At 40.6% G+C, this 23,724-nt stretch overlaps 1 protein-coding gene across 1 annotated transcript in view; it reads left to right on the forward strand.

The window, feature by feature from the left end:
- Window positions 1–23,724, forward strand: part of MYO10 (myosin X) — an 89,203-nt gene that overhangs the window by 11,835 nt on the left and 53,644 nt on the right. Inside the window, exons 2-15 of the mRNA XM_062499623.1 lie at window positions 4,935–5,122; window positions 12,365–12,499; window positions 13,514–13,638; window positions 14,536–14,549; window positions 14,674–14,758; window positions 15,425–15,528; window positions 17,600–17,729; window positions 18,656–18,774; window positions 19,475–19,621; window positions 19,801–19,901; window positions 20,122–20,188; window positions 21,261–21,353; window positions 22,080–22,148; window positions 22,328–22,410. Coding sequence (XP_062355607.1) covers window positions 4,935–5,122; window positions 12,365–12,499; window positions 13,514–13,638; window positions 14,536–14,549; window positions 14,674–14,758; window positions 15,425–15,528; window positions 17,600–17,729; window positions 18,656–18,774; window positions 19,475–19,621; window positions 19,801–19,901; window positions 20,122–20,188; window positions 21,261–21,353; window positions 22,080–22,148; window positions 22,328–22,410 — 1,460 coding nt within the window. The remainder of the gene's footprint in view (window positions 1–4,934; window positions 5,123–12,364; window positions 12,500–13,513; window positions 13,639–14,535; window positions 14,550–14,673; window positions 14,759–15,424; window positions 15,529–17,599; window positions 17,730–18,655; window positions 18,775–19,474; window positions 19,622–19,800; window positions 19,902–20,121; window positions 20,189–21,260; window positions 21,354–22,079; window positions 22,149–22,327; window positions 22,411–23,724) is intronic.

A 23,724-nucleotide genomic window follows, 5' to 3' on the forward strand; every position in this document is an offset into this window, starting at 1 on the left:
TGTTCATACATTGCAAAATTTTTTCTTGTAATTCTAAGTGTAAATCCACTAAAGTGAGTTGGGATCAGTAAAATCTTTTATGTCATTTTGATTTGTTTGGCATCAAACTAAAATAAATTGATTGTGTCTTTATTAAAAAACAAACAAGCACCCCATCATGTTAGACAGGGCTATTCTGACTATATTAAGTTGTGCTAGAGTATTTTTTTGGGTATCAGTAGTCTTTGTGAGCTTTTGTGAAAGAACAAATTGTTTTTCAGTGTTTGGAGAACTGTGGGATGATTTTAAGACAGAGGCTCAAAGCTAATTGCTATCAGAAGGCAACAAGCAAACCAAAAAGCGTTCAAAGAACCAATGAAAACTCTCTTCCTTTCTTAAGTACATCTTTCATTTTGTCTTAGCTTACTCAGTGTCTAGCTGAGAAGATAGGATTGGAACTTCTAATTTTGAAAGTCCTTGCAGAGGATCAGCATACAGTCTTGTTTTTCTTTTTTGCTGGAAGGGGGAGCAGGAGTGTCTGTGGCTTGTGAGTGAAAGTGTTTTAGGAGATGAATTAACAATGTAAAATTCTAGTAAAAGTTTGAAAGTGTGAAAAGAACCCAGCCTTTAATACAGTAAAGTGCTGCATTGAGATTCAGGCTGGGCAGCTAAACTTCCATTTATTCTTTGGTTTAAATAAATACATTAGCCATGATCTGGTAACAAGTTGTTGCTGGTTTAGTCTGTACCATAGTAGTTCAAGAGTTTATGTGTGGTTCTATCTGAAGCATTGAGTCAGTCATATAACAGGGAATAGTAAACTGCCCTGTTCCTTGCCATAGATTTAAGGGATCAGGCTTCTAACAGGAGTTCTCACAGTATATCACTGAAAAAACTCTCAAACTGTTTCAACTGGAAATCTTCAAAACCCCCCTGTCAGTTTGCTATTGCTCTGGCAGCATTTCTCCTATTCATAATTGCTTTGGAATGCTTTCATTAAAATAAGTAATTATTGACTTCCAGAATCAGATTAGAAACTGCGAAGAACAAAAAGAAAATTTAGATTACAGTCTTACAAGTGAAGTGGAAGTGTAATTCTTATATGAAAATATATTTCAATAAAAAAATTGAAAATTAAATTTCAATTAAAAAATTGTGAAAATAGATTTCACCTGCTTTGTGATGTTGGCATTATATAGTAATTTAGAAATCCTGCTTCTGATTGCTAACCTATTTAATTTGCCATATGATGATGTCTGGTGCAGAAGTAGTGTTCAGGAGACAACACACATCCACTGAGCAGACCTGCATTTTTGTGTATTTTTAACCAATTTAACCTGTTGCTAAGGTGCTTGCATTTGCCAAACCAGAAGGTCTGCCCTGCAAGAGAAGGGTTGTGTTGTGTGCCTGTTCAGGGTCTCCAGGGGAGGGCAAGTGGAAGAACCTATGGGAAAGACTGAGAGGGACTTTTTACAGGGGCATGTACTGGCAGAACAATGGGGAATGGCTTCAAACTGTAAGAGAGTATGTTTAGGTTAGATATTATGAAGAAATTCTTCACTGTGAGAGTGGGGATTCTGGCACTGTTTGCCTAGAGAAGTTGTGAATGCCCAGTCTCAGGAAGTTAAAGGCCACAATAGTTGGGGCACTGAGCATTCTGTTCTAGTGGAAGGTGTCCCTGCCCATGACAGGGGTGTTGGAACTACATGATCTTTGCTCTCCTTCCAACCCAGGCCATTCTGTGATTTTATGAAATTGGGAGGTGGTAGCATTCTTCATGGGAGTATGTGTATCCTCCCCTCCTCTCCCAAGTCCCTAACTTTGTGGTTCTTAGAGCTGCCAGGGTAGAGTCCAGGATCTACTGCTTACAAGATACTGCTACTAGTAAGACCTTGTGATAGGAATTGGATGGGATAAGTAATAAGCCTGGAAATTACGTAAGAAATGATTCTTGCAGCAGCAGATCTTGCTGTAGTGGAATATCTCAGAGGCAATTTACAAAGACTTCTGGAAGATTTGTCTTTTAATGTGAACTTTTACAATAATTGGAATAGGGTGTTTTTTTTAACAGTGCTGCTTCAACCCATTGATACTGTGCTGAACTACCTTGGGTAAAGGCAGAACTTTTGCTCAGGCCAGCTAACTCCTTAGTCCATGCAGACTAAGCTGGCTACCCCTGGGTTGTACTGTGACACCTGGTAGGTGATAAATGTGGTACACATTGTCTGTAAAGAATATACTTTTTTTGTGATCTTGCCTTGGGATGAGCAAGTTGTTTTTTGAAGTCCTGAGTTTGTTCTATCATGTACCATTATACTTTGGTAGCAGTTTGTGCATGCACTTAACTTGTCCTAAAAAGAGGTAGTACATACTTAAAGCACCAGAAGACTGAAACCACAAAGCTGCACCTTTGTCAGTAGAGGTTGTGGTTCTTCATGTCTTTGCTGAAAGAAAAAGATAGAGAGAAGGGATTTTTAAAATGGTGGCATGTCCTAAGCATTACTCCATGAGGTGATCTAGAAATTATTTTCACTAGTATGATTACTGCTGTTCACCAGGTTTCTTCTATTGCCGTAATACACTGCCCATTTCTCTGTTATACCTTATTGAATTACAAGGCAATGAAGCCAGCTCGCTTTACTTAATAAACTTTTGTAATTCACAGTAATGACTGATATTCTGAAGTCTTTCTGTCACTTTACAAAAATTGTGCTTAAGTCATGTGAAAGACAGCCCCATTTTAAATGAGTGTATGCCAAAGTGGACTGCTGTCAGCATATCTGATATTTACTGTTTAGAAGAGAAGCAAGAAAAGTCACAATGTGTAGCCCATAGTGTTGCAGTTTTGCCAGTGCTTTATTGTGGAGGTATTGTTCTGTCAGGTACTTAATCTTGCAGGAGCTATAGAGTGATTATTTACTTATGAAGCTAGATGGTATCATGTTTCATGGGGATTTTTTAATTTACATCTTTGCCATGGCATCTGTTGTGATGGTGTGCCTCAAGTTACTCTTTCCAAAGACTTCAGACAGACTTTAATAAGGGAAAGAGGAAGATCTGTAGCAGTCTATTTTATTGGTCATACTTGCACTGCAGTAATGTAATTAAAAAAAGAAGCCTCTTAAAATTTTTCCCTGTGCAATTTGTGCTGAAATATGTATTAAACAGAGGAAGTCTGTTTTCAGAGCCTTCCTTGTTACTTATTACTTATTTAAGAATCCAAGAGGGGATGATCCCAGGAAATTAAGCTATTGTCTCAGCACTGTAATTGCCGTGAGATACAATCTCATGTTGAAATGGTATCTCTTCTCTAGATGAAATTTTCTGAGCTGTTGCACAGCATGGGAGGGTGGGGGGTGGTGTTATAAAACACACAGATTGGAAATTCACCACTCTGTAAAAGGTACTAGAGTTACAGTGAGGAGGGATATTCCCCTTATTGCTAATAAAATTGTCACGATTTCAAGGACACCGCTGCAGTTCCCTTAGCAAAAGCTCAAAGCTGCAATTTGGGTCGGGCCTGATGGAGGGTGAACAGGTGGATAATGGGGCCTGTAACAGCAGGGTAACAGTGAGAAAGGAGAGCTGATACACAGCGATAATTGCATGTTAATTAAGGAGAAAAAGAGGGAGGCAGGTAGATGCAGGCTGTAAATGCTACAAAAGAGACTGACAGAAGGGAAAGGAAAAGTATGGGGGAACTGATGGTCCCTTTGTCTTAGCGAATGCTATGTAGTGGCTTAGAGAAGGAGGCTGCAGGAGGTGCACATGGGGCTGCCTTTCGGTGGTTTGCAAGATGCTGCTCCCCTTGTCCATCCGTCTCTGGTTAAGGTGCTGTGGAGATGAAGTGAGTGAGCCCCAGTCCTGCTGTCAGCTTCACAGCTTGTTCCTGTTGGCAGTGAGAGGGTTGACTGCTGGTGAGGTGTCTGTCTGTCCATGGGGGCTGCGGTACAGGGCTGGAGGTTGCCCAGCCTGGCTCCTCACCAGTCCAGAGCAGGGCTGTCGAAGCCGGGTGTCAGCTTCCTGCCTGTGACCACAGCAAGGGCGTTTAACAGAATGAAATTGGTATCGCAGCAGTAACGCTGAACGTGCCATAAAGTGTATCAATTAATTTCACATGCCCCAGAAACTCTGGAGATAGTATGCTTAATGTTATCTCCTACCTCATTTAATGTGATTTTATTAGAAAAATATATTGACGTGGATAGAAGGCTAGGGAGAAATGGAGCAGCATTGTGAACAGACTGTTGCCAGTGATCAGGTTACCACAGCCTAATGAGTTGAGGCAATGGGAATGGGCATGAGCTGCTACCTGGGTGGTTTTAACTGATGTGCTGTCTAATTGCTGTGGGATAGAAATTAATTACTTGCCAGCTGCTGTTCTGCATCCAAATAATATTAAAAATATTGTGGAAACACAATGTTTTTTGGAGCATCTGCTGCTTCACACGCTTTTCTTAGAGCCTGCTATTCTAAATATAATGGTCCTAGTGTCTACTGTAATGCCTGATACTTCTGTTTTAAAAGTGAGTAGCAGAGAAGGACTTGAATACACCACATGGAAATACAGGCTCTTCCACCATTACTTTGGGCTCAGTCAGATTTTTGCAAGTTCAGCAAGTCCCTAAGGACACATGAGAAGCAGCTGTAGGCCAGCACTGATAGGCATTACCATGCAGCTGTAAGCAGCATTAATGCAAGGATTTGTACAGTCAATAAGCTCAGTGTTACAGGTGGGGTAAGCCTGAGAACATGACAGAAGTGGGAACAACTTTTTTTTGCCCTTTTGCTGCTTTTCTTGAAAGGAGGAAATCAGGGAAAGTTGCTGGCCGCCTTTATCCAAAGGATTGCTACGGTTTTGCAAATGCGTATTTTTTTGTCTATCCTTTGAGCAGAGCGTTAGTCTGTTCCAGGCCAGGTGTGATAACAGCTCTGGGGGTGCTGTGTGCTTGCAGACCTACATTGGTTCGATAGTTGCCTCCGTGAACCCCTACAAGAGCATCCCGGGGCTGTACGACTGCGCCGCCATGGAGCGATACAGCAAGCACCACCTGGGAGAGATCGCACCTCACATCTTCGCCGTGGCCAACGAGTGCTACCGCTGCCTCTGGAAGCGCCACGACAACCAGTGTATCCTCATCAGGTGAGTGCTGGTGGCTGCTGCTGCTGCTTTGGGTGTCTCTGATGGTCAGCCTTTCAAGGTGATTTGGGAGTGTGGCTGTGGGCCATGTGGGGAGAATTCCAAAGGAAAGCAGGCTTTTAAAACAGCACAATTTTAAGAGAGTTCTGAACTCGTTTTGTGTCATTCTGTGCACCTCTAACAAAACGCTAATCTTTTTTATGCATGTTACATTTAGTGCAAAAAATCTGCTGAATTTTGGTGCATTTTTTGGTCTTTGCACATCAAATGTTACCCTAAGTGTTTTCTCACCACTTTAAACATCTCTCTGCAGCTCAGTAGTTTGTCACCACCAGCCCCTGATTCCTGTATGGAGAGGAAAAGAAAAAATAACCTACCGGTTCTTGTGATAAGAACAGCAAAAGAGAAACCCCTCCACATTTCGGCCACTTAATTCTGCCTGATTAATCTTCCTTGCTTAATCTTGTTGTGCTTTAATTTAATGGTGATTTAATAGCTTCCCGTTTGAACCACTGTGTCACTGGTATTCAGGATCTGGCTGTGGCCGGAGTGTGCGTTAGGGAGCAGTTGGCATTTCAATAGCTTTTCACTGCTTTCAGCTCCTCCTTCCCTCTGGCTCCAGAAGAGCTGAGAACGCAGCCAGCTCTTTTCCCATTCCCTATCCTGCCAGCTCAGCTGTGTTGGCTCGCACACAGGCAGGGAGACCAGAGTGTTGCCCGCCAGATAGGGAGCAGCAGGTCACTGCAGCATGGCGCCAGCCACCGGGCTCCGGGAAGGGGGATATGCTCAGGGGAGTAAAAGACCTTGTGTTTCCCTCCCTCTCCCCTCTTACCTTCACAACATCTTTGTGATTAGGCCTACTTGCTGTCACCTTCCTGCACCATGAAGGTACATGTGTGGAGATTTCAGGCGCAAGTTGACGTGATTTTGGCTGTCTCCTGACCTCCCTAGGCATCCTTGTGGTGGCTGTAGAACTGACTACAACATGGGGCAGATGGTGGGATGGAGAGATGATGCAGAGTGAGAGCAGCAGCTTTTGCAGCAGGCAGTTTCTACTGACATTTCAGATTATGGGCTAAGTTGCAAAGCTTCGTGGATAAGAGGGAGATTTGGTGTATGGAGTTCAGCACCCAAGCTGTTGTTAGAAATGTGGATTAGCTGCAAAACATCCAGGCCTGCTTGCAACTTTCTGCAAGCTCTCAGGTCATGGTGCCCACCTGCCCTCACCTCTAGGCAGGTTCTGCTTTGCAGTGACACAAAGCTGTAGAGTGTGTTTTTTCAGCTTTCCTTGACTGTATTTCTCCTTCTTTTTGCATAATACATTCTCTGTACATAAAAAGGTAAGTTCAGGTAAGAGTTCAAGCAAAAATTAAATTCACAGAGGCCTTTGTCATGTGACAATAGCTAGTCTGGAGTCATGATTTTGTGTTTTATTGCCAGGCAGTTACTTGTGAACAGCCTGTGTACACAAGTTTAGGGACCAAAACAGTTTCTGGTGACCACTGGTATATTTGCCATTCTGTATTAGCTTCAGTATTTTACCTTTCATTCCACTTCCTCACAAGCTGCCAAGAGGAAAGCAGGTTATGCCCTAAAATGGGCATAAGCAGAAGACTCTGAAGTTAAAGGGGAGTCTTGAGCACTCTCTGCTCTGTAAACCATGTGCTTTGGTACAGATAAGCCATACTATGGGGAAGTTCTGTATTAGGAATCCCTTTTAAAATTGTTTACTGTGGTCATGGATTGCAACAGTGATTTGTGTAAATTCTGTGTTTCAGATAAGTGTCACAATACAACCATATAATGGTATCTTGTTACTGCAGAAATTGAGGAAACCTGCAATTCAAATTAAAAAAATAAATGCTAAATCAGCTTTCCTAAAAGAACATTATCTGTTTTATCTGTGAGTCACTCAGAATAGGATTTTTAAAAGTACTGAAAGTTTCCATGGCCTTCCTACAGCTTAATAAAGTTGCTGTTGTCACATACCTAGTTTAGGGCATAGTAAGTGGAGGTATAACACTGTGCTTGGCAAATTCAGCATCCTGGTCATTCCTGCATCTTTTACTGGCTTAGAACTAGACGTTGCAACAAGTGACTGTACTGTCACTGTAACTTTCTTGGTTAATACTGACATTTGAAAAATAAAGTAGCCAAGTGGAGCTCTTTAGTGTTTGAATTCAAATATTCTGGTCTTGCATTTAATGTAAGAGATGATAAAGAGAAAAATTATGTTGCATCTCGAAAACATAGTAGTTAAAATGAGGGAATTATTCAGGTAGGTCTCATGGTCTGATAGGCAGTTTGAGCTGCTCCTGACCTTGGGATCTCAGCACAAGGTAGCCGATTTAACAGCCTCACAAAGGAAGGTGCTTGGAACGCTTTCTGGTGATCCTCTGGACTTGAAGTGCCCTCTGCTGGTCCCCAGAATTAGCTCAACTTTGGTTTGGCGCTGCTTTCTTCAGGCTTTGGGTTCAGAAACCTGGGAAAAAGCTTCTAGTGTTTTCAAATATTAATACTGGGATAGGGTGAGAGGGTGAATTGCAGAGCACGAATTAGAAAAACTCAGAGTACAATTTAAATGTGAGACCATTTTTTCCAGTATAACCATCCAGGTCAGAGGTGAAAAGGAAGGCAATACAGAAGAGATGATAAATTGAATCACCCAAAGATGCTTATTTATTGGCGTGTGATACAGGCATTAATTTGCAATAATTCTGCATAAAGAGGACTTATCAGCCTAAAATGTCAACAAAACAGCACACTGAAGAAGCTGTACACAGCTGATGTATTAGAATATACACATAGTTGTGAAATGGTGTTTTAACTCTCCCAGGCTAAAAAACTAGAGCTTTTCTGTAGACAAATACATCTGCATCAATGAATTCTCAGTTTCGTGTTGGTCTGAACCATTACTGCAGGGTCCAGTTTCATTTAAAAAGGGGAGGAAAAAGCCCACCATGTTAAAATCATGTTCTGACTTTTCAGCTGAATGCCTCAAACATGAAGGAAGTCCATTGTTGGGGGTTGGTTCCAGGACATCCATCTAATTTGAGCAATAGCCAAACAGCTTGTCCTTGTGTAGGAAAGGGGCTGAGCTTCCCCATAATTAGCTGCAGTTCACAAGTTGAGACCAAATTCAAACCTCTACCTATAGCCTTTCTTACAAGAATAGGAAAATATCTTTAGGTTTGGTTTGGTTTGGTTTGGGTTTTTTTTGCTGCTCTGTTTAAGGTGATCTAGTCTGTACAGAAACAAACACATGCTCTTCTCTCAGATAAAATTGCAATTGATCCACATTAGAGCACTCCAAAGAAGTGTTAAGGGTGCTGCAGCCATTGCTGTGCATGACATTTGAGTCAGTGCTGTGAGTGGGAAATCACTGTCTGAAACCGGTTTGTTCTCTCTGTTACTATCTGGTGGCCTCAAACTTTTTGTTGTCGTTTTTCAGCATGAAAATCAATATGAACCAAACCCTTTATATGGGACCCAGACCTGTGATGGGAATGGTGTCCTGGTGAGACTGACGCACCAAAGTTCAGATGTGCGTTTGATGAAGTGTATTTGCTGAAGGGATCTCTTTTTTCTGTGTGTATCTGTGTCTTAGGGTTTAAAAGGCAGCAGACTATAAGGACCCAAAAACCTCATTTGACAAGATTCTTAAAAGGACTTATAGTTGTTCATGTACTCAGATGCATGGGAGAAATACTGATATTCTCAAGGGGTCAAAACAACAAAAAACTTCACTGTCAGCTTTAGAAAATCAGAGAACTTTTAGAGAGCTTTAGAGCAGCATTCCATCAACATGAAACAGCTCTGAGCATTAACTTAGTACTCCAACTTTGCAAACTCCAAGCTCATCAAATTTTCAGTTACACAAAGCTCTGAGACAAGGGAATTAGAGGAAGAAATAGAAAAATAAAGAAAGAATGAGAGAGAGAGAAAGAAAGAGGGAAGGGAAGGGAAGGGAAGGGAAGGGAAGGGAAGGGAAGGGAAGGGAAGGGAAGGGAAGGGAAGGGAAGGGAAGGGAAGGGAAGGGAAGGGAAGGGAAGGGAAGGGAAGGGAAGGGAAGGGAAGGGAAGGGAAGGGAAGGGAAGGGAAGGGAAGGGAAGGGAAGGGAAGGGAAGGGAAGGGAAGGGAAGGGAAGGGAAGGGAAGGGAAGGGAAGGGAGAAAAAGAAAAAGAAAGAAAGAAAGAAAGAAAGAAAGAAAGAAAGAAAGAAAGAAAGAAAGAAAGAAAGGAGAAAAGAAAAGAAAAGAAAAGAAAAGAAAAGAAAAGAAAAGAAAAGAAAAGAAAAGAAAAGAAAAGAAAAGAAAAGAAAAGAAAAGAAAAGAAAAGAAAAGAAGTAGGGTCAAGACATGTGCTAGTCTCCTGTCCCTGTTCAAGTATCTTTTGGCCTTCCTGGGCCTTCCCCTGTGTGGGGCTTCTGGTCATTTGGCCCTCAGGAGCTGGGTTAGGAGTTCCAGAGGTGTTCACAGAGCAGTGCCTTTAGTGTGCCAGTGATTAGCAGCCACTACAGACAGTTCTGTCTCTTGCCCAGCCAGATCAGGGAAATTACTTTGTGTTACATCCTTCAGAATGAGGAGTCTCTCTCAGTGATCCCTTTTATGCTGTGGCAGTCATGAGTCCAAGCTACTGTGCCCTTAGCCCTGCATAGAGCAAGTCATGGAGAAAATCTAGAGATCTTTTAGGTGTGAGCCTTCTGGCCTGTTGTCAGACTTAGTATGTTCACAGTCCTGAACGCAGTGATGTGGAACAAGCTGGGCACTTAAACTCATGGGCTGGAAAGGTTGCTGGAAAGGTTGCACTAAAATAATCACCCTTTTACTGACCTTGTAGGTAAAAGGTTTCTAAGAACTCTGAAAGATTTCACATGTAACTGTAAAAGTGAATAGAATGGAGTGGTTACTACTAAATGAGTAGAGAACATAGTGTAAATCTGTACTTTGGACTTTGTGGAACTGAAGGTGGTTCAGAGGAAAATTTTAAAAAGTATTAAAAAGAATGTAGCATGGGAAATGGCTAATGGAGACAGTCACCTTGAATTTGGAGCACTAACCATCAAGTCATGCACAGCAGAAGAAGCGCCAGGGTAAATCACTGGTTTCTCCTTCCACCATGAGAACTGAGAGATATCAAATGAAGCTAATAGGAGGTGGGGCTGAAAAACCAAGACCATTTGCTTTTTAAGGGAGTATGGCTAGAAACTCATAGAAGATAAATATATTTAGGGTTACAAGACACGTAAAAAAACAGGTTAGATCAGGAAGCCTCTGAACAGCAAATAAGTGGAAGCTGGAAGAACACAGAAGGGAAATAGTTGGATGTCTTCCATGGGCATCTCCAACTGGCAGCTGTCAGAATAGGACACTGGGCAGGTTCAGAACCAAACCAGTTGTGAGTCTCTCCTGTTGTAAGAAAAAAACAAGATCATGTAATTGTGCATAACACCAGCTGTACCAGAGAGAGGTGCGGGAGATATTTTTCCATTGGCTTTGAATATCTCACTTGTGGAATGGCTCTCAATTACAGTGGGGTAACTTTCAGCTTCCATAGAACTACAGATCCTCCAGATTAAGGGACTGTGGGTGGAGGCAGAGGAAGGATGAAAAGAGGTGATATCCTCAGTGTCACCCTGTGCCTGCCATTGAGCCATATGCACAGCTCCGAGAGAGTTAAGCAGGAAGAGGTGTGTATCCCTTGATGGTTTATTGCACTAGACAAGAATAATGCAAGGGTTTGTGAAGCTCTCTCAAAACTACTAATAGAGATGTTTATTTTTTTTATGGTATTGAATGCAGGAATATTAAGTATTTGCTTCTTGGGCAGAAAAGATGAGTGAATGAGGGCCTGCAAGGAAAAAGAGAAGGAATACTGAAAAGGCTAGACATCAAAGGTAATATTACATAAAGAACATTACGGAATTTGTTTGATGTGGTGTAAATATAATGGGCAAATCACACTTGCTGGAGCATATTGGCGGTTGCAAAGATGTCTCATGCTTCCTGAATGTCTCTTCCCTAATTTTATTTATTGTTGACATTCATTTGCAGGAAACTGTCATGCTGGTTTTTCTGGCACTACCTTTCTTTGCTTGTTACTAGAAAGCATCATTATACTTTGTTGTAACCTAAAATCAGTGGGCTCATTATTCAGCAATGGGTCAACAAAAAACTGTCAAATTATCTAAGCTTGCTCCACATGCCCAGTTGTGCTCCATCAAACTCAGTGACAAAATTCTCACTTGCTACAATAGCAAAGGTGAAGACCAAAAGGTACCCTCTTTCTTTGGGAGTAAACTGGAATTAGGAACAGCTTAGTTAGGTGCTAGGCCACAGTTTAGCATAGATGAAGATTGAGCAACCTAGACGAACTTTACCCACAAGCTGTATTTCTTAATGGCTCACAGTATGTGTTTAGGCTACATAATTGAAGGGAAAGAGTACTGGGGAAATGAGCCAAATCTAAACTTTCCCTTTTTAGAGTGTGGGTTTTGAAGAGAAACTGTGTGTATTGCCTTCTGTTTGTTTCAGCAGAGTTGCTTATTAACAATTTGTTTTTAAAATGTTAATTTAGCATTATCAAATAGCTTTGTTCTCCTGTGGTGGTGATGAGAGGTTTTATATCTCTGATGGTAACGAGAGGTGGAAATTGTATGTTTTGAACTCACATGAATCTGGTTTGTTTCAATAGGTATATAAAAAGTTAAAGGGTATGTACATCCCTAAGAATTTCATTATTAATTATATGAGTAGTCTTTTTGTGTTAGAATGTGCATTGGTGTCTCTTAACTTCCTCCTCCTCACAGCAGGGCTCTTCTTTAGCTAGATTGCCACATGTATCCCAAACTTTCCCATCTTAAGTCTTAGTTTGGTCTTTAGTTTGGTCTTTATCCCTCACCATTGCCCTGCCTTTGTTTTGAGTTTGTTTTAACATTATGGTGGGAAGTGTTGGATAATTGATTACATTCAGAGAACTCTTTGTTACCTCCTAGGTGAGTGTATACATATGCAGTCAGTGCCTTGAAATGCTGTCTGAGCAGTGGTATGAAGCTTAAGCACAGCTTGTGTTTTTCCCTGGATATAATATTCAGGAAGTTTAACAGGGTTCTCTGGCTCCATTTGACCATCACTTCTAATCACCCCAGGATTCCAGACCTCCTGCAATGTAGAGTTTGGGTGGCCAGCCAGAAGGCTTCTTCACTGGCCACTGGGGCTCTGCAGACAATTTCCTCCTCTTCTTTCAGTGGCGAAAGTGGTGCGGGTAAGACGGAGAGCACTAAGCTGATTCTAAAGTTCTTGTCTGCAATGAGCCAACATTCACTGGAGCTGTCCTCCAGAGAGAAGACCTCCTGTGTGGAGCAAGCTATTCTTGAGAGCAGGTATTTGATCTTTCAATACATGGGTATTTTTTTCAGAAGACATAAGCCTTGACATTGAAATAAGAGCTTGCAATGTATTCAAATATGCATGTGTTTTTACTGAACAGTAAAATGTATACTGGAGAAAGGGAGATACGTCATTAAACAAAAGTACCTGCTTGCTCTAGAGAGTTGTGAGCACAGTGGTATCTCTTAGTGAAGCAAAAATATACAGAGCTTTGAAATGGATGAAGCTGTAATGGTGGCATTTGTAATGGTGGCTTTCATTTTTGTTTGGGGCTGAATTCAGATAATCAGAGTAGGGGAAATGGGTGATGGGAGAGAGAAACCTTTGGTTCCGTTTGTGTAGCCTGAGGATACGGTAGAACAAGATACAGCATGGTGAGGATAGAGTGCTCAAGTGGTAAAAACATGCTGAGGAAAGGGAGGATAAGGAGAACTGATAAGATAGATGAGTAAATGTATCAGATAAATTGGACACAATCAGTGCAGGCAAAATAGCAATCTTGGTGTTCACGTGAAATGACATGGTTCTAAACTATTTAAAAACAAAGGCAGTTTGAGACGCTATTACTTTTGTTTATCTTGCTTCATCTCTGCTGTACATGCTGTATCTTGATGTAGTTATTTTTTTTTAATTGCCCTAGGACAAGGACTCCTTATACGTCTAGCAATTTGCATGTGCTGAGATTGCTTATTTCTATGATTTGAGTACTGAAGTGAGAATCGTGTGCATCTTTTGAGTGATTACAAAAGAAGTAGCAAGTAGCAGTTATTACTCTGCAGCTGCAGACTAGTTCAGTATGATTTATCCTGTTGCATGAATACTTGCATCTTCTACTAGGAAACTGAGATGCCCATTGCTAAATGGAGGGTAATGCTGGGATGTAGGCTGCTGCTGAGGAGAGCGGCAGTGGGGAGATTGTCAGAGTGCTGTTCCTTTCACCAGCCCCATGTGAAGCTGTTGGCATGCTGGTCACATGCTAACTCTCCTGTCTTTCTCTGTCTTCACAGTCCAATTATGGAAGCTTTTGGCAACGCGAAGACTGTTTACAACAACAACTCCAGTCGCTTTGGGAAGTTTATTCAGCTGAACATCTGTCAGAAAGGAAACATTCAGGGGGGAAGAATTATGGATTGTATCCTCGTTTTGTGATTTGACCCCTGTTTGTGGGAAGTGCCCATGTACCTCCTTGATGGAGGACTGATGGAGGACCGGCTTGCCTTTGTCTGTCCTTTCACCCCATCCTGAAATATACACAGCTAAATTGAGCTGCTGTAGGTGGGAAGGGGAAGCAGCAACACCAAATTCACACATGCACATGTGCTTTTGTGGCAGCGTGGGGTGTATGTACTCTTGGAGGAGCAGCATTTTGTGTTGCTACCGCTAGCGTGACGTGGCTCGTGTGCATTCCCCATGTAATGAGCTAAACCAGCCTGAATCCTCGGGAATAACTTGAGGTCAGCCATTTCCCTCATTACTGTATCCAGAGATAAGCTGCTTAGTTCTCTGGAAAAGTGCTCTTGAAAGAGCAGAGCTGCTCGGTTTCTGCAGTGTGAGTCTGGGTGAGTTAAATCTTTGGATTTGCCCTGAATTTGTCAAAATCAGACTGTGAGCCAGCTCCACCAGAGCACCAGAGGTGTGGGGATGAGGAATATTCCAAGGGGTTCCTACCAGCTGTTTTAAGCATAAACTGCTTTTTCAGTGGGAAAAATTTAATTCTTGGGTTTGTTTCCAAGTTTTAGGGGGGAATAAACAGCAAAGGAAAACAAATGTCAATTAAAATGCAGTATCTGCCAAGTCCAGAATTGATGGGTGTTGATACATTGATATTAGAACTGCTACAATCTTACCATTATTGCTACTTCGTTTATCTTGTTGTAGGTGTTTTGTATGAAACAGGCTTAGCATGTTGTAGGAAAAGACCATGACAGTGTTCCTATTGTCTCAAACAAAAGAAGGAAGATTATAAAAAGCTTCTGCATTAATTGATTTTACTTTATTCCTTGACTGAAGCTTTTCTTGCTGGCTCCAGATTTATTGGAAAAAGTAAGTTGATGTTTGCTTTTGCTTAGTTAATTGTGTTTGATTTAATTTTTGTCTGAAACTATGGATAAAAAAATTTGTCTTTAAAAATGATCACTTAAGTGGAAACTATTTTTTACTTTGACAGAATCGTGTAGTAAGACAAAACCCTGGGGAAAGAAATTATCATATATTCTATGCTCTGCTGGCAGGGATAGAAGAGAGAGAGAAAGGTGAGTGGCAAAGCACAAATCACACAACTGTTGTGGTTTTCTGATAGCAGTCAGCACTGGTGACAGCAGTGGAGAATTTAACTGCAGGAACCCACTAACCCAAGCTGAGAAGTAGGTTATTTACTCAGCTGGGATTCAGTGAGTGTGAATTTGAGCTCAACTTGATAAAGAAACCCACTTAGCTGAAGAATGTCACTGAGCTGACAGTAGTTTTCCCCCCAGCTTCTGCTATGGCCTTGGGAAAATTACTTGGGGACAAACATGCCTCATTGTGTTCAAACTGAATATTTTTGCTGGTACTAAATAACTCCACAGCAACAAAGATAAATAATTCTGGTTCCTCTAATCCTTTCTTATAAAGAATAAATCCACTGAACAAAAGAAATTACATTTGTATATGTGCAAAATGGCCTAAAGCTGTCTCAGCATCTCCCTGTGGGCCTGCTGTCTTTGCATGCTGAAAAGCAGAGTTAACTCTATTATGCAGCTAAATAAAACAAAAGCCAGCAAAATAACCCCCCATCTGAATTTAATATAAAACCTTGTCTTGTGCATTGTCATAATTTCTGAGCAAATGAATTGTGAACTGTGTAACTCTGACATAGTAATTTGTGGAGTACTTTTGTTTTGGTATTTCTTTTCACTCACCCCGTTTTCTCTCATTAGATGCTTTTTACTTATCTGTGCCTGAGAACTACCACTACCTGAACCAGTCTGGATGTATAGTGGATAAGACAATCAGCGACAAAGATTCTTTCAAGGAAGTCATTGTGAGTTGCTTCCCTAGTTCTTTTGCTTTAAAAGTGCTGGACGTTCAGGTGTGTGGGGCTCATTGACAGAGAAGGGTAAAGCCTTCCTGTGCTTTCCTCCATGTGCAGCTCTCTCATTGAGGTATTCATCTTACATCTTATATTTTCTCAAAATGCTTCACTGTCATTCTGAGCATGCCTTTATCTTTCCTCCAGTATTTCATTTTTACTCTCTTGTTTCAAAGTGTACTGTAATTTAGCAAAATGCTTATGTTTTGAAATGAAAATAATATCTGTTGGGAAGTCAGTAAGACTTTTACATGCCTTTGCTTTTCCCTGCATTGTTTTTTATTACATATATATATATACACATATATACGTATACATATATATATATATGTATGTATGTATCACTGTTTTTCAATCTGAAAGCTTTGCCAAAATCATGTGGCATCTACTGGGTGGAGTCTGCAGTGCAGCACAAAGGGAGCAAACCACCTGTGTCTCAGTTGCAGCTGGGAAATCCACTTGTGGGGAGTAACTTACACAATGGAGTTATGAAAACATAAGCACGTATTAGAAACCCAGGTCCTGATGGAATCTCTCTGAATGGCTTTGTCTCACCTCCACTGCAATTAGTCTACACTGGCCATGCTAATTTTGTATTGTAGCACTGAGGTGATGTGTTAGATTTTAAAAATCAGGTAAAACATTTGGTTTTATACCCTTCACCAAACTGTTTTTGCTTAGCTATGTTAATCTTTTTTGCCATATTGACAAACTAATGTGTAGTGGATGCAGCAGATTTTTTCAGTGTAAAAATCCCTCATCTTGTATGGCAGAAGCAAGTGTTGGAAACGTTGGTAACTTACCTATATCATAGTCACATGCTGAAGTTGATTATCATGACATTTAATTTGTGCTAATCATCTCAGGCTAGGCAGACTGTGAAATCAGTTGAGCAGGTGATGTTTGCCTTCTGCCTGCAGCATGAACAGGCTGGGAGTGGGGCTGCCAGGCTGCATTCCCAGAGCAGGAGGTGGGCAGAAGCCCCCACAGCTCACCCTCACCTGTCTTTTCCTGTTACAGTCATCTCCTTTGCCTGTTTTCATTGCAGTGTAAGTCTTGGAAATGTTACTTAAGAGAAACTTCTTTTATAGGAGACAGGAAGGAATGGCACAGTGAGATGAACTTTTAGTGCTGCTGCCCTTTAGTTGTGAGAGGTCTTCTTTACAAAGTAATCCTTCAGTCACTATCTACCCTGCTTTGAATTGTGGGATGACTCTGAGGCTTTTCCATTTGTAATGGATGATTTACGAAAGATAAAATATGTCATCTGTCAAACACCTGCAGTGACTATAACACAATGAGTCTGACTGTAAGAGTAAAAAACTGTGGTCTGGTCTCAGACAGGTTCATATTACACCCAAATTTGAAAAATTTGGTTATTTCAGGGGGCATACAATTCTGTGTCAAAGGAAAGCATGTGTTCCTCTTGTTTTAGTGTTTCTTTAAATATTTTACTATTTGCTCTTCTCCTCATTTATGTAGTTGAGCCTTGATAGTTGCCATACTGTTTATTCATAAATTTCACACTTGTTATGTGGATACCTTTCTTCCTCAATTTGACAGGAAGTTGTCAGACCACATTGATAAGGTGCATGTTGGGGCATAAAAATGATTAAATCTTACATGCTGCTGTGTTTTCTCCCCCATGCCTTGTTATCTACAAGGCCAATAGGCAAATTTTGGTAAAAACATGCAGGAGGTAATCAATTAATAATTGAAATTGTAGTAATTGCGTTTGATGCACACCTCAGTAGGTCATTTGTTCCAATATTTGTATGATTTTAATGATGAATTTGAAAGCAAATTCCAACATCATTACAGCATCAAAATGAAATTTCTTAAAAGCAGAGTGATACTTACATGTTCCAAGATGTCCCAGTGATGCCTTAGAGTGTATTCAGTATGGGATGAAACGAAAGGAATGGACTTGAGCCAGCTCTCTTTTAGTCTTGACTTGCTTTCCTAAGGCCTCCCATTTTTGGGTTTGTGCATATTATTTGAAGAAGCTCACATGTCATTCCAGACTGCAATGGAAGTGATGGAGTTCAGCAGGGAGGAAGTACGAGAAGTTCTGAGGCTGTTGGCTGGCATTTTGCATCTGGGAAACATTGAGTTCATCACTGCTGGTGGGGCACAAGTTTCCTTTAAAACAGGTGAGATGGCTGTGCATCCAAATCTAAATGTTTCTTGGGGTTCTGAAAGCCTTATTTGTTGTTAGTATATCTGAACATAGCAAGAACAAGGAATGAAAGGGTTTTACTGCTTTTTAACATCTCCAAATGTTGATAAAAATGTTACTTTGGGAGGATGGGATTTGACAGATAAGGCAAAGTAGTCTACTGCTGGATGCTGGGTCTTAATTTGGGAAAACCTTGGGCACATATTTACCCCATTAACATTAATGAAATTCTGTTTGAATCTAATTCCCTCTTTCTGATAAAACATAAATACTCAAATACATTCCCTAACCAAGGTCTCTACTGAAAGTATCTTTTTTTAGCGCTTTCAATACTAGAATTAGATATCTGAAATAATGTGTTGCTGTGTCTAAAGATTGAGCCGGTGGGCATTTAAAATGCTCATTTAAATATGGCATTAGAGAGTAGCATTTTGTACTGCTTTATATACCACCTTATAGCCAAACTGAAAGTTAAAGTGTGCATAGAAGAAAAATTTCATTGGTTTATCCTCATCATCCCAAGCAAAACAGAAACATATTCATGTGGACAAAGAGTCAGTTACTGTTTCTATCTCAAAAAATGTGTTAGTAGATTGTTGGAGTTCTTGACATGTAGCATTAAGACGAAAATAAATTTTTGTGACTTTTCTGTGATGTACTTCTATTGCTAATTTCCATCAGTTGCACATATTTATGCCTTTTCATGAGCAGCAAAACAGTATCCTAGAATTTCCCAGTGTATTTTCATCTCTAATCTCTGTCATTTTAGGAGCATCTTAAATGGTGGTAGGGTAATAATAATAATAATAATAATAATAATAATAATAGTTAAAAAACAAATTGGTTTCATAGCTTTATACATTTAAGGACATATTTGTATTTGTCTTTCTCTTTTGCCAGCCCTGGGTAGATCTGCTGAGTTACTGGGCTTGGACTCCACACAACTAACAGAAGCATTGACTCAGAGGTCGATGATTCTCAGGGGAGAAGAAATCCTTACACCTCTTAGTATACAACAGGTAAAGGCATCTCAATTTTGACATGTTTTCAGGGTCTTTGAAAGATGTCTTAGTCTTCAAGTCCAGAAAAATCACTGATCACTCAAGAGCAGAAGCTTAGCTCATGCATCAGAGTAGTAATCAAAAGTACTACATAGTTTTTTTGGAAAGGGTGTAATCTCTTTAGATCCCGTCCTGGCCATTCTGGCCAGGGCTTATAGCTCATCTCTTGTTCTTATGAAATCTGATTAGTTCCCATTTTTCTCAGATTCTGAACATGTAGGCTGATACTTTTTTCACTATGGACACTTGTGTCAGAGCCGTGTTTTTTCAAAATTTTCAGGAGAAATATTTTTATAATATACAAGAAGAGAATTAGGTATGCATAACATTTTGTTTCCCTCTGGAAAAGGGTGAATTAAGATATTGTTTCCTACACTTGTCTTTCCTTCTTCCACACCTAAAGTTTTTAATTTCCTAGTTTTTTGATTGATTTAACCCTGAAATGTAATTTTAAAGCTGTGTAGGTGTACAGCTGTTTTAAGTTAAAGCTTGGATCATGATGCCTTGTGTGTGTTGATACAATTGCTGCCAGGCTACAAGGGAATAGGAAGCTGCATTACACATTGTTTTGTACTGTGCTAAGGACACTGACCAGCAGATCTTGTCAGTTCTCAGTCACGGGGTGGTTGATGTGTTGTGTAATCCCTCTTTAATGCAGGCAATAGACAGCAGAGATTCTATGGCTATGGCACTTTATTCTCAGTGTTTTGCATGGGTCATTAAGAAAATCAATAGCAGAATCAGGAGCAAGGAAGACTTCAAGACCATTGGAATTTTGGACATATTTGGATTTGAAAACTTTGAGGTGGGTTTCAAAAGCCTATCCAAATGGATTGTCTGATATTTATGCTTTATTGCTTTACATATTTTTATCATCTTCTCTGGTACTTGATTTTTAAACATGTTACTACCTAACCCATTCCCTCGTTTGCAGAGTAAAATACTTGAAGTGTGTGCATTTCTGAAAATTTCTTGTCTCGTTAGGTAAACCGTTTTGAGCAGTTCAATATTAATTATGCAAATGAGAAGCTTCAGGAGTATTTCAATAAGCACATCTTTTCCTTGGAGCAACTGGAATACAGCCGGTAAGAGAGGGGAGAAATTAGAAAGAATTTTGACAATATTGTGTTCACTTGAAGCCTTAGTTCATATCTACCTTAGCTTCCTTTGAAAGTCTCACTCTGGAGATGTGTATTTTCTAAAAGCAAGCTGATTTTGCTGTAATTTGCAAGATAAATACACCAGCTTCTCCTATTTCTACAACCAAAATAGTTTCAATAAAAAGACCCACTTTATTTTCATTAGGGAAGGACTAATTTGGGAGGATATTGACTGGACAGACAATGGAGAATGCTTGGACCTTATTGAAAAGGTAATATGTCTTTAAAACATTTGTCAACACAAAGAACAAGTGAAGAGAATGGTGGATCCTGCATGTTTAAATAGCAAACTTTCGATCAGATAATTTTCATATATGGCCGTGTTAAGGATTATATTGTGAGCTCTTTTCCATGCAGCAACTGTTCTCCTTGTGTGATTATATACAAAAGCAATATTTGGAGATGATTAAAAAGAGTAATTTGATCCATGCTCATTCTTGCCATCAGTACAGGCAGGCTGTGTGAGCTTATCTCTGTGGCAGGGTGTGTGGCTGCAAGAGTTCAGACGAGCACAGAAGCAAGTGGCAGCAGGCAGGGGATCCAGCTGGCAGGACGTGACTGCAGTCAGGGCAGTGTGGCTTTTCAGGAGCTGCTCTGAGCCCTTGGCAAGTGGCTTATTAAAATGTGCACCTGGAGAACCCAGTTTTTCTGAGAATCTGTATCAACCTGGAGCTTGCTGGACACATTCATTAACTGTGGGGTAGCTTGCTTTGCTTACCACCTCTTCTAGCAGGAGAAGTAGGGAACATCAAAAATTACACAGAGGCATATGTCAAGCAAAGGGGGGTTGTGCTTCAGGCAGGGTGAAGTTAAACAGCGTATCTTCTGCTTTTCTGCTCTGCCCCTGGGCACTGTGGGTGCTAAAAGCTTGCCTTGGTTCAAGGACTGGGTGGATAATTATATGGAAGAAACTTTCTTGAAAGGTTGTTTTACACAAACTCTTCAGACTCCTGATCATTGGAGATCTTGGAGGCTGGGGATGTATTCTGGGGCAATGTCATTGTATGGGTCTAAAAACTGCCTACATCAGGAGAACTGATTATTTCATTAGCTTGTTTTTCTTTATTTTGCCCACAGATCATATGCTCTATGTTTCAAAAGGAGCGTTGCCAGAAAAACAGGATTGTAGTCACTTTCAAGAGTGGGGTTTTAGTTGTGTATGAGTGGTTTTGTGCCTCTCTGCACAGAGCAAATTCAGGGACTTCGTGATTTTTTCCAAACTGGGGACAACAGCTATGTCTATCTGTACACTAATTAATCTTCTACCTCTTCTTGCTGTTCTAGAAACTGGGACTGCTGGCACTCATCAATGAGGAGAGCCATTTTCCTCAAGCTACTGACTCCACCTTACTGGAGAAGTTGAATGCCCAGCATGCTGTATGTGATGTTTTCCTGATACTTGATGTGCAAATTATGTCGGATCTCTTTGCTTAGGTAGAAGTTAATGGTTCAAACATATGGGTACATAGTTCTAGAGGCTTTTTTGAATGTGATCATACTTCCATGGCAATCCATATACTTTGCTGTCAAGGCTGAGTTGGTTACTGGAAGAACATATCATTGTTGTTGTTCACTTAAAGGTTTCTACTGTGGTGAACAAGTCAAATTCTGCTCTTAATGAGAGCTCTGTCAACCTGCAGTAGCTCAGATTATTTAGATCTTCAGTTTCCCTTGATGTAATAAAGCATTCACATTGATGTCATTTACTGAAAGCTTGCTGTTTTCTCTGTCCAGATTAGTGTTACCTTTATTTGTGATACTGAAATTATTTTTCACAATTTCTGGGATGCAAGAATATCCACCAGTCTTCAGAACTGTCAGTTCAAGATAGAGCCTTCTCCTTCAAAGTGCCTTTTATAAATGGTTCTGCCAGATGGGGTTCAGGTTTAGTATAATGCCTTTTTATGTGCTATAGATCTGTTATTACTGCATTTGAAGCAGCCCAGACTAACAAATCCTATTATCATGAGTTGCTTGTTTGCTTTTGGAGCACTAATCTTCCAGGGAGTTTACTGAAAGACAATGGTCTGTTTAGGTATGGGTTGAGAGGATAATGTGACAACCCCCTCCAAATATTTTTCTCTTTTTTTCCCCTCCAATTAGAACAATCCTTTTTATGTAAAACCAAGGGTTGCTGTTCACAACTTTGGAGTGAAGCACTACGCTGGGGAGGTAATTTTTTCATTTGCTGAAATTATTCCAAGCAGAACTTTCATTAGCTTAATTTTCCCCCGAGGCTGCTCAAAATTAACCAAAGCACTCTGTTCCCTCAGCACTTTTTACAGCACCACTCTTGTGAGAGGTGCCTGACTGTTTGGCTTGTTGTTTGAACCAGCTCTGTTTCCTTCTAGGTCCAGTATGATGTCAGGGGGATCTTGGAGAAGAACAGAGATACTTTCAGAGATGATCTGCTGAACTTGTTACGTGAAAGCAGGTAAGTTTCTGCGATTTTTGTTAAGTACATGATACTAAGGGGTGTTGTATCAACTAATTGTGCTGGGATCGAACATCTAATTCTGCTGAGGTTTGAGTACATTAGGTGTTGCATAGCAGCAGACCTTGACAGACCTGAAATGAGCATAGAATGAAATAGAGATGAGCATATCATATCACAGAATTGAGCATATCTGAGTTGCGTGTTATCAGGGCTGACTGTAATCAGTTCTCACAAGGTTGGATTTACCTGCATTGTACTGTTTTTGCTGTTCAGTCCAGGGGGTTCCTAGAGAACTAACTTGCTGCTCTGTAATGAGTAACAATGCTGGAAGGTGGTCATGGTTTTTACCTGTTTTAGAGTGCTTCATAGGCAGTGTGCATATGTGGTTTCTTGCTTCATGTTTGTATTTCTGGCATTCCCTAATTGGTTGAACACTTGCTGTCAGAGACTACCACAGTGCAAACTGCCTTATAGTAATTGCTTCAAGGAGAGAACTTCTATTAAGATTTATCTGACTGCAAGTCTGAGCTTGGATACCTTTGGTACCTGCATGTCTCATGGCATTCTGCTGTGTAAGGTCTTAGGGTCCTTACTGTGGTACCCTGTGAGCTGTGGTGGTACCACAGCCCTTTTTTGTAGGTGTTTGATTGAGACTACAGGACACACAGAGGAATGGCAGAAAAACAGGGAGCTGAGCCTGGATGTTGCTGTCTCATCTGCTGGCCTCCCCTATACCATTCAGTCATCCTGCATAGCTGTGCAAGTTGCTTGTTTGTAAATCCCTTTAGCCCTTCTGTGCTGGAGAAACTTGTTAATAAGCAATTCCCTCTCTATGTTATTTGTACTGGATCTATGACATTTCTGATCTAACATCTGTCAATTGAAGTATCTAGGTAAAAAGAATAAATTAGTTAAACTTGGCTGGGCCTGGTTCTGTTTTTGCACCAACATCTGTGTGGGGCTTGAATTAAAATGTCTGTGTTTCTGTAGAAATGCTAAGAGGAGGTAGGAAACCCAGCAGGCACAGCTGTTATCTGAAAGTGAGGCTTGCATGGGTGTCTGTTTTATGTTATGTCTCTAACCAAGCTGGAAGTCTTGTTTTTAATCTTTGTTCAGGTACAATTCCAGTTGCAGTCAGCTGGAGTTTTGGTTGAGTGAGTGGAGTAAAAAGCAGTAAAGCCTCTAGGACTTCACACTTCATTTCCCTAATGATGTGTTTGGAGTGGAGAAGAAAGAACCCCCTTGTTTTGTTTTTTGTTTTGTTTTTTCTCTCCTGGATAAATTCTGCTAAGGCAAAATCTATAGTTTATT

The sequence above is a fragment of the Cinclus cinclus genome, chromosome 1 (assembly GCF_963662255.1).
Source record: "Cinclus cinclus chromosome 1, bCinCin1.1, whole genome shotgun sequence".
Lineage (NCBI taxonomy): Eukaryota > Metazoa > Chordata > Aves > Passeriformes > Cinclidae > Cinclus > Cinclus cinclus.